This window comes from Lethenteron reissneri, chromosome 59 (genome assembly GCF_015708825.2).
Source record: "Lethenteron reissneri isolate LAM-NWPU_2019-01 chromosome 59, ASM1570882v1, whole genome shotgun sequence".
NCBI classification, from domain to species: domain Eukaryota; kingdom Metazoa; phylum Chordata; class Hyperoartia; order Petromyzontiformes; family Petromyzontidae; genus Lethenteron; species Lethenteron reissneri.
The window spans coordinates 3,752,772-3,764,328 of NC_083837.1; the positions used below are offsets into that span (position 1 = coordinate 3,752,772).

Sequence of the window (11,557 nt, forward strand, 5' to 3'; positions counted from 1 at the left end):
GCGAGCGTGCGAGTGAGTGAGCGTGCGAGCGAGCGAGTCTGTCCGCGTACCCGATCGTCGACAGCGCTCTGAACTCGATGGCGGGGCAGGAGATGTGCCCGTCCGTGAGCTGCAGACGCAGCATGCGGGGAGCTCCCTGGCAGCTCTCCTGTTCCCGGGGGGCGGCGACGTTTCGCACCTTCACCACCTGCAGGACCAGCGGACCCTGCAGCTGCACACGCGTGACCAGACACGCCGTGAGTGCGGCGGGGGGGGGGTCGAGGGTCACTGAAGGCCTTGCCCAAGGGCGTCAACAAGGACGTGATCACTGCCCCACGTCGCTTCCGCCTGGTACACAGGAGGTCGTGGGTTCGATCGCGACCCTGACGATGCCTGCTGTATATTTGTAGTTTGTGTGTCTCTCTCTCATCATCACCACGGTGGCTAGGAGATGTTAACTACCTCGCCCGGTGTACAGGGGGTCGTGGGTTAGATCCCGACTCTTGACGATGCCAGCTCTAACGGTTTGCGTGTTCTCTCTGTCAATTTTGCTGGATTAGGCCGGTGTCTGGATGATGAGGCCAGCGTCGTGTGGATGTATGGCCAGGGGATGGGTTACGCCATTGTCTGGATGATTTGGCCAGCGTCTGGATGATCAAGCAAGTCGCTATATTAGGCCAGTGAATAATGAGGCCAGTGGTTGAATAATGAGGCCAGTGGCTTGATGGTTGGCACAGCGTGTGGATGATTAGGCCAGTGCCTGGATGATCAGCTCAGTTGGCTGGGTTAGACCATTGTCTGGATTAGGCCAGAATCCGGATGATTAGGCAAGTCGCTGGGTTAGGCAAGTGGATAGGATGATTAGCTCAGTGGCTGGATGAATAGGCCAGGGGCTGAATAATTAGGCCAGTGTCTGGATGATTAGGCCACTGGCTATATGCTTGGCCCAGTGGCTTCATTAGGCAAGTGGCTGGATGATTAGCTCAGTTTCGATTTAAAGCTTTCGTGACTGCAGGGATTCATCTTCTTGGTTTTTTTCGGTAAAGTCACGTAGAAGGGAAGTAATAAAATAATAAAAATAAAACAGACAGCGTCTCCCCGACAGACCTGGTCTTCACCTGAGGACGGCTGCTTGCGTTGTGGCCGAAACGTCGTGAGAATTATTTTATTATGTTTTATTTTTATTATTTTATTATTTCCCTTCTACGTGACTTTACCGAATGAACCAAGATGATTAGCTCAGCGTCTGGATGATTAGCTCAGTGTCTGGATGAATAGGCTAGGGGCTGAATAATTAGGCCAGTGTCTGGATGATTAGGCCACTGGCTGTATGCTTGGCCCAGTGGCTTCATTAGGCAAGTGGCTGGATGATTAGCTCAGCGTCTTGATGATTAGCTCGGAGTCTAGACGAGGCCTACAATTACAGAGTCTGCACCCTCGTGAGCGAGGTGTCACGAGGCCCAGCCCAAACAAATCTCACCCTGGTCTAATGAGTTCCCGCCCGGTTAAACAAAATCAACCAAAACCAACAGCAGATATTTCCCAAGGTGGCGACGATGACGCGACAGGTCACACCCTGCTATGAATTTCAAATCCCGGGCCAGGCTTTCACTCGGCCCGGTCATCCCTCCGGGGAAGGTAACGATAAACACCACACTGTTGAATTTAACAGCCGTCAACCTGAAGCCAAACTTGTCCCCGTCCCCCCAAACACAAGAATGTACACCGATCGGCCGAGTGACGTCACCGCAAACGGATAACCTCTGCCGGTTTCAACGTGAGCCAGACGCGCGCCGTGAACTCCACAGCTCCATCATTGTGCTGCGTGCGAGCGAGCGAGCGAGCGTGCGAGCGTGAGTGAGTGAGTGATGCCGCTTCCAACGGGACCCCTATTTCTTTCTCGCTTGATTTGGTTGTCATGAGCAGGAGAGGAAACGTATCAAGAGGGTAAACGAATAAGACAGAGTGTCAGCACACCCTAAACAACTACGCAGAACTCGCTCAGATGAGAGGTGAGGGTTCACGTTTAGAGGTTATTTTATGTAACCAGGTGAGACTCCAAGAGGAGTCTCATTTGCAAGAGTGACAGAGATCAGTAGTAGGGACTTAACTAAACGATAGACTCGACTTTAAAGCTTTCGTGACTGCAGGAATTCATATTTCTTTGGGTCTTTCGGCAAAGTCACGTTAGATAGATTCAAAGAAAATAACGTTACGATCGAAACGTCGTAGCTTTTTTGTTATTTTTGATATTTTCTTTGAACCTATCTACGTGACTTTAGCGAAAGACCCAAAGAATAGAAACTGCAGACTATTTAGATTTTTTTTCCAGGTGAAGCCCCACTGAGCTATGTAGCTCTGTGTCAGAAGCGACCGCCGCAGATGACAGTCCGACCAAGTGGCTTATCGCGTGGAAAAAAAACGGAGGGCCTGGAGGAATAACACTGGTCAACACACTTTTTTCTGGCATAAGGTATTCCAACGGTTGGGGTGCCGATTCCAAATCTGGCATCAGTTTTTGTCTATAACATCAGGTTTTTGAGATATAAAATATTGCATTTAAAAAAAAAACTACAGAAGAAAAATATTAAATAAATGTGGATATCTACATAAAATGATATTGTAAACACACTATCCTAAAAATACAGCACCATATTTTAACACTAAAGCAGTCACTGACTCGCAACAACTTGCAATCATAAGCGACAGAGTTAATTTCGGGTAAAATCAATGAAAATGGGGTATGCCGATAGCATAAAAATGAGATGTGATAGAGCAAATCTGAGATCAGATTTGTAATCAGCACCCTGAAATTAGTCTAAAACAGCTGCAAAAGTCCAGGCCAGAAAAACATGTTTTTTTTTGTTGACCACTTGAAATCAAAGCGACTACGGGGAGAGAGACACGCAAACTCCAAATATACAGCAGCAGGCGTCAGGGTCGGGATCGAACCAATGACCTCCTGTATACCAGGCGAGGTAGTTAACATCTCCTAGCCACCGTGATGATGATGAGAGAGAGAGACACGCAAACTCCAAATATACAGCAGTAGGCGTCAGGGTCGAGATCGAACCCACGACCTCCTGCATACCAGGCGAGGTAGTTAACATCTCCTAGCCACCGTGATGATGATGAGAGAGAGAGACACGCAAACTCCAAATATGCAGCAGGCGTCAGGGTCGGGGATCGAACCCACGACCTCCTGCAGACCAGGCGAGGTAGTTAACATCTCCTAGCCACCGTGATCATGATGAGAGAGAGACACGCAAACTCCAAATATACAGCAGGCGTCGTCAGGGGGTGTGGGTGGTCGGCGCCACGCCCGGCAACCTTTGTCTCCACAGTGGCGATGTTTACACACAGCACAAGGTTAATCATTTAAGGCTGAGTCGACCTACGGGAGGCCCAGGACCGGTTCAGATATTCGTCACCGGTGTTGGCCGTGAGCGGGAATCGAAGCCGGACCGCCGGGTCGCTCGCTCGCTCGCCCGCCCGCTCGCCCGCCCGCTCACCCACTCGCTCGCTCGCCCACTCACTCGCTCGCCCGCCCACTCACTCGCTCGCCCGCTCGCTCACCCGCTCGCCCGCTCGCTCACCCGCTCGCCCGCCCACTCGCTCGCTCACCCGCTCGCCCGCTCGCTCGCCCCGCTCGCCCACCCACCCGCTCGCCCACCCACCCGCTCGCTCACCCGCTCGCTCGCCCGCTCGCCGCTCGCCCACCCGCTCGCTCGCCCGCTCAGTCGCTCGCTCACTCACCCACTCGCTCGCCCTCGCCCACTCGCTCATCCCACTCGCTCGCTCACCCACCCACTTGCTCGCTCGCTCGCCCACCCGCTCACCCACTCGCTCACCCACTCGCTCACCCCACTCACTCACCCACTCACAACACTCGCTCGCTCAAACCACCGCTCCCCACAATGACCGCACGCACGCACGCACACAGAGAAAAAAAATATCCTCATCATACAATAACAGCAGCAATAACAACACAAAATTGCCACTGTATTCCCACGTGTGAGCTCCGGCCTTTGGATGGCTTACTCAGGACTGTTGGGGCCACTCACCCACAGAGGTGAGATGGGTGCGGTACCATCAGCTGTGCAGCGTAGACCCTGAAAGGGCTCCACTGTGGCACCCGTGGTATACAACAGGAGGTCGTGGGTTCGATCTCGACCCTGACCATGCCTGCTGTATATTTGGAGTCTGCGTGTCTCTCTCTCTCTCATCATCATCACATATATATACACTATACACTACACTATACACTACACTATGGCTCCTCCCACCCTCAACCAGTATATATACAAGGACTGTTTCTTGGAATTTCTCTCACTTGATACAGCTATCGTGCTGTGACGGTTCCACCTGAAAACGGAAGCTTGTGTTGCCTCCGAAACGTCGTGATTTTAATTTCATTTTTATTTTACTTTTATTAATTTACATTTTTTACCTACGTGACTTTACCGAAACAACCTAAGAATATAAAGGATATTTGGCGACGACCAAGCCATTCCACAGCGTGACACCTGGAGGCTCTGCAGCCTGGGTATATCTCAGGATTCTATTTTCCCTTTTTTTTATTTATTCCGCCAGGGTAAGGCCCCGCTGAGCTAGGTAACTCTCTTTCAGAAGCGCCCTGGGCCACCGCACAAGTGACAGTCCCAAGGAAGCGGCTTTTCGTCATCGCGTGGGGCATTTACGGCGGCCAAATGACTCTGAAACGCCCGACGTCGATTCGAAATGCGGAGAGGGGGGGAAAAAAAACAGAGGATCCGGAGAAATATCCCCTTGACCACGCGGAGGCAGAAAGACAGCCGCAAACTCCAAATGTACAGCAGGTGTCAAGGTCGGGAACGAACCCACGACCTCCTGTATACCAGGCGAGGTAGTTAACATCTCACCACGAAGAGAAAGAGACACGTAAACTCCAAATGTACAACAAGCGTCAGGGTCGGAGATCGAACCCACGACCTCCTTTATACCAGGCGAGGTAGTTAACATCCTCACCACGTAAAGAGAGAGAGACACGCAAACTCCAAATGTACAACAATCGTCAGGGTCGGGGATCGAACCCACGACCTCCTGCACACCAGGCGAGGTAGTTAACATCTCACCACGGAGAGAGAGAGACACGCAAACTCCAAATGTACAACAATCGTTAGGGTCGGGGATCGAACCCACGGCCTCCTGTATACCAGGCGAGGTAGTTAACATCTCATCACGGAGATAGAGAGAGAGACACGCAAACTCCAAATGTACAACAAGCGTCAGGGTCGGGGATCGAACCCACGACCTCCTGTATACCAGGCGAGGTAGTTAACATCTCATCACGGAGAGAGAGAGAGAGACACGCAAACTCCAAATATACAACAGCAGGCGTCAAGGTCGGGAACGAAACCACGAACTCCTGTATACCACGCGAGGTAGTTAACATCTCCTAGCCACGGAAAGAGAGAGAGGCACGCAAACTCGAAATGTACAACAAGCGTCAGGGTCGGGGATCGAACCCACGACCTCCTGCCGACTAGGCGAGGGAGGGAACATCCCCAGAGCATGGATTCGCCTCCCTTCCAATAGCTGGGATGTAATGTGGTAAAAATATATAGAAATTATTAATCCCCGAGTCTCTGTAAAACTACTTTCACACATTGCCAGCACTGCAGGCAGAAATGACCCAATTTCGAGAGGGTTTAATTGCACAACAGAATTATTTGCACGTAAAACTGGATCAGGCGCATCAATACCTGTACGGGTATTTAATGAGTTGCTACCTTGCCTGTTATGTTACTCCGCAATACTTAAGGTCAACAAGACAATTTAATTCGTATTCTTGTTATTTTTCCAACAGACCGCGCATGCTGACGTTCATTGTTGGCAACATTAATTTTCTGGGAGAGGTAAAACATGAAGCAAAATTAAATGTGCGCCGCGTCTGCTGGCTTCAGCGGAATTGTGAAATGTGGAACTGCTCTCTTTTGGGAAATGCAGCCGGGCTGAAAAACTGCGTGATGCTTCACGGAGGCACTCACTCGCACGCACACACACACGCACGCTCACAGTCACGCACACACTCACGCGCACACACACGCTCACAGACATACTCACACACACACACTCACGCGCACACACACTCAAGAGCACACACACTCAAGAGCACACACACCCTCACAGACACTCACACACATACTCACACACACACTCACGCACACACTCACACACACTCACGCGCGCACACACCCTCACAGACACACACACACACTCACGCGCACACACACACTCACGCGCACACACACACACTCACGTGCGCACACACACAAACTCACACGCGCACACACACACACTCACGCGCGCACACACGCTCACAGACACATACACGCTCACAGACACACACACACTCACGCGCACACACACACACTCACGCGCACACACACACTCACGCACACACACACACTCACGCGCGCACACACGCTCACACACACTCACGCACACCCTCACGCACACACTCACGCGCGCACACACGCTGATAGACAAGCACACACTCTCACGCTAACGTGCACACACACACTCACACACAACAAATGGCAGTGACGTCACAACAGCGCTTGTGCCAGGCTAAGTGCATGTTAAGGCCTTAACGTTCACACACACTCACGCTCAGACACAAACTTACACGCACTCTGGCATGAGCACACACACACGCTCACACACACACACACCAATACCCGACATTTGCCACTAGGTGACGGTGACGTCACCACGGCACCTGTGCCAGGCCAGGTGCACTTTGAGGCCACGTGAAGTGTCAACGCCCGCTGACAGTAGGTTTCGGAAACACCCAGGTACCATGGGTTGGCTGACTTAGATGACTGGTAGATGCACCAACTGTACCCCCTACTGTGCCAACTTGCTGTGCTTTAGCCGCCCGGCGCTCTGCTCGTGATTGTGAGCGTCGCTCCTCCGCCCTCTGTTGTTGCTGGAGGGCGACTGCCTCCAACTGCCCAGTAGCAGCGTCCTTCACGAGCCTCCTCCACAGAGGGCGATCTTGAAATCCACTGGTAACAGTCATTGTAAAATCCACTTAACTCCACATCCTCCCGTATCGTATCAGTCCATCTATTTTCCAGCACATGTCGTGCCCGTTAAGTCCCCTCTATTTGGCCAAACAGAAACTGTTTGGGCAAGCGGTGGCTCGGCATGCGCGCTACAAGACCCAGCCAACGCAGACTTGCCTGCCGGAGGAGCTCACTGATGGGACTTTGTCCAGATTTTTCAATCATTTGAGAACTCCTCACATAATCCAGCCTGGTTAAACCCATGATGGATCGTAGGCATGCCAGCCTGAATGTTTATAACCGGCGCAGATGTTCCATTAGAGGAGTCCACACTTCACAAGCTTAGAGAAGGGAGGGCATCATTGTGGTCGAGAAAACCCGAAGCTTCGTGCGGAGAGACATACCGCGTAGCTTCCACACAGCGTTACGCAACCGATGAAAAGATATTGCCGCTCGACTGATTCGGAGTGAGACCTCTGCTGTCAAACTGGAGCTGGTCATAAGCACACCGCCCAGGTATGGAAAACTCTCCACTCTCTCCACAACTGCTCCATCACCAATGGGGAGCTGAGGGGTGGAGTGTTTGGTGGCACAAAATACCCAGGCAGGTGCTTAGTTTTGGTGGGGCTGATGGTAAGGCCCCACCTCTTGGTGGCACGCTCCAGGTTCAGCAGCAGCGCCTCCAACTCCTCCCCTGAGTGAGCAGCAATCACCAGATCATCGGCATACATAACGTGGTTCAGCAATAGGGAGCCATCCCTCGACCTCACCCGGGCGTCGATCAGCCTCCCGTTGTATCTGTACCGGATGGAAAGTCCTCCGGTACGGCCATGGAAATCTTCTCGAACTACGTGGACAAAGATGATGCGAAATAATGCGGGAGCCGGAGGACATCCTTGTCGCACCCCAAGGTGAATAGGGGATGGCTCCTACTCCTGGCCACGTAGCTTAACCCGGGTCTGCCAAACCATCATGAAGGCCCTTGATGATCGTGAGCAGTCAGGGATTCCTAAAGCACAAATAAGTCCTGGCCTGTTGATGATATCATAGGCCTTGACTAGGTCAATAAAGCAGAGATGTAGGTCTTGTTGGAATCACTGCACCTCTGCCATAGCAGAAGGAAAGGGAATATGGCATCTGCGCCGGACAGCCTTGGTCCGAAACCACATTGGGACTCCGCAAACCTCTTCTCAGCGTGTCTGTGAAGGCCATGTTACTGGTAGGAACCACCTGGTTCCACCAGCCCACAGGGGATTATTGTGTCCGTCCGTCGTGCATTCAAAAATGAGAGGGGTGGGGCTGGGTGGAGAGGAGAGGGTGGGGAGGGGCTGGGTGGGGAGGGTGGGGAGAGGCTGGGTGGAGAAAGGAGGGTGGGGAGGGGCTGGGTGGGGAGGGGCTGGGTGGGGCTGGGTGGGGCTGGGTGGGGAGGGGCTGGTCACCCCGTGGTGCCCTTATAAAACTCAACGTTTAACCTACTCACGCCGGCTTGTGCCCGCCCTCACAGTCGGGCATATTTGCGGAATACACCACGCCGCCGTTGACCCTGCAGGCCATTGACCGAGCAACCCGACGTTCCTACCAGCTCCCTCCGCAGGAATGTGTTGAATAATCCTTGCCAGGACCCTTCCTGGCACACTCAGAAGACAGATGCCCCTATAGTTGTTGTAGTCTGTGCGGTCCCCCGCCTCTAGATCGTAGGCATGCCAGCCTCTAGAAGAGGGGGGGACCACCAGGGAATTCTTACAATCCTGCGGAACCCATCCTGTGGTCCAGACAGTTGTGATGATGTCATGTAGGGCAGTGTGCACACAGATGCCACCCACCCTCACTCAACACTGCCCATAGACTCAACACTGCACCATAGACTCAACACTGCACCATAGACTCAACACTGCACCATAGACTCAACACTACCCATAGACTCAACACTACCCATAGACTCAACACTGCACCATAGACTCAACACTGCCCACAGACTCAACACTGCCCATAGACTCAACACTGCCCATAGACTCAACACTACCCATAGACTCAACACTGCACCATAGACTCAACACTGCCCACAGACTCAACACTGCCCATAGACTCAACACTGCCCATTGACTCAACACAGCCCATAGACTCAGCACTACGCATAGACTCAACACAGCCCATAGACTCAACACTGCACCATAGACTCAACACTGCACCATAGACTCAACACTACCCATAGACTCAACACTGCCCACAGACTCAACACTGCCCACAGACTCAACACTGCCCATAGACTCAACACTACCCATAGACTCAACACTGCACCATAGACTCAACACTACCCATAGACTCAACACTGCACCATAGACTCAACACTGCACCATAGAATCAACACTACCCATAGACTCAACATTGCCCAAAAACTCAACACTACCCATAGACTAACACTGCTCCATAGTCTCAACACTACCCATAGACTAACACTGCCCATAGACTCAACACTACCCATAGACTCAACACTGCACCATAGACTCAACACTACCCATAGACTCAACACTGCCCATAGACTCAACACTACTCATAGACTCAACACTGCCCATAGACTCAACACTGCACCATAGACTCAACACTACCCATAGACTCAACACTGCCCATAGACTCAACACTACTCATAGACTCAACACTGCCCATAGACTCAACACTACCCATAGACTCAACACTGCCCATAGACTCAACACTGCACCATAGAATCAACACTACCCATAGACTAACACTGCCCATAGACTCAACACTACTCATAGACTCAACACTGCCCATAGACTCAACACTACCCATAGACTCAACACTACCCATAGACTCAACACTACCCATAGACTCAACACTGCCCATAGACTTAACACTGCTCACAGACTCAACACTACCCATAGACTCAACACTGCCCATAGACTCAACACTGCCCATAGACTCAACACTGCCCATAGACTCAACACTGCCCATAGACTCAACACTACCCGTAGACTCAACACTACCCATAGACTCAACACTGCCCATAGACTCAACACTGCCCATAGACTCAACACTGCACCATAGACTCAACACTGCCCATAGACTCAACACTGCATCATAGACTCAACACTACCCACAGACTCAACACTGCCCATAGACTCAACACTACCTATAGACTCAACCCCGACGTACAAAACCCCAGGCGAGCATCGCAGGCACTGTTGGAGGCGGGCAGGGGGACCGTGCGGTCGCAGCCGCAATCAATCCCCTTGTTCTACCGCAGTGTCCCGGCAAGGGGGCCTGTGACTGATGGCGCGCATGCCTTCGCGCCGTGTGGCGTTTAGCCGCACGGCATGAACAACGACGCGGCACCACCGCGGGCGGGTGGGCCACCAATACGCATCATTTATTTATTAGGCGGCGAGAAGAGAGGAAATAGCGGACGGTGGGGCTTGTCAAACGCTTTGTTGACGCTTTGATGACGCGTTGTTGACGCTTTGTTGACGCTTTGTTGACGCTTTGTCGACGCTTTGTCGAGCGCTTTGTTGACGCTTTGATGACGCTTTGTTGACGCTTTGTTGACGCTTTGATGACGCTTTGTCGACGCTTTGTCGAGCGCTTTGTTGACGCTTTGATGACGCTTTGTCGACGCTTTGTCGACGCTTTGATGACGCTTTGATGACGCTTTGTTGACGCTTTGTTGACGCTTTGATGACGCTTTGATGACGCTTTGTTGACGCTTTGATGACGCTTTGTCGACACTTTGATGACGCTTTGTCGACGCTTTGATGACGCTTTGATGACGCTTTGTTGACACTTTGTTGACGCTTTGTTGACGCTTTGATGACGCTTTGATGACGCTTTGTTGACGCTTTGATGACGCTTTGTCGACACTTTGATGACGCTTTGTCGACGCTTTGATGACGCTTTGATGACGCTTTGTTGACACTTTGTTGACGCTTTGTTGACGCTTTGATGACGCTTTGTCGAGCGCTTTGTCGACGCTTTGTCGACGCTTTGTCGACGCTTTGTCGACGCTTTGCGTTCAGCGCCGCTTCTGGCTCGGCGGCGAGAGCGACGTTCGTAAGATCGCCAACAGCCGCTCCTCAAATCCCTTGCCTGGGGGGGAGGGGGGGGTTTTTTTTTAAAAATTCTCGACGCTTTCTCACTCCGTCGCCCACGTGCCGTCAAAGACCCCCCCCCCCCCCAATTCCCCCTCCGGCGGGATCAAAGAAACCTCCGCACGTCGCGTCGCGCTGCGTCGAGCCCCGTCCGTTCCGCCTTCCGGTCCAAGTGGCATCACGTCGCGACGGGGACTCGGGCGACGTTTAGCGCGCGTCCATCGTGGTTCGGTCGCCCGCGCAGCGGCGCGCCAATTGTTTTCCACGGTTTAAACGAAAGAAAGCGCTCGCCTAATGAGCGCCCGCAGGTTGAGATATACAGCAGTCATCAGCGTCGAGATCGAACCCACGACCTCCTGCACATCAGGCGAGGTAGTTAACATCTCCTAGCCACCGTGATGTTGATGATGAGAAAGAGACACGCAA

The 11,557-nt window shown here is 52.3% G+C and overlaps 1 protein-coding gene across 1 annotated transcript in view; it reads right to left on the minus strand.

Annotated features, from left to right (window-relative positions):
* Window positions 1–11,557, minus strand: part of TDRD3 (tudor domain containing 3) — a 281,657-nt gene that overhangs the window by 197,004 nt on the left and 73,096 nt on the right. The window contains exon 4 of the mRNA XM_061575824.1: window positions 51–211. Within this exon, the coding sequence (XP_061431808.1) occupies window positions 51–211 (161 nt within the window). The remainder of the gene's footprint in view (window positions 1–50; window positions 212–11,557) is intronic.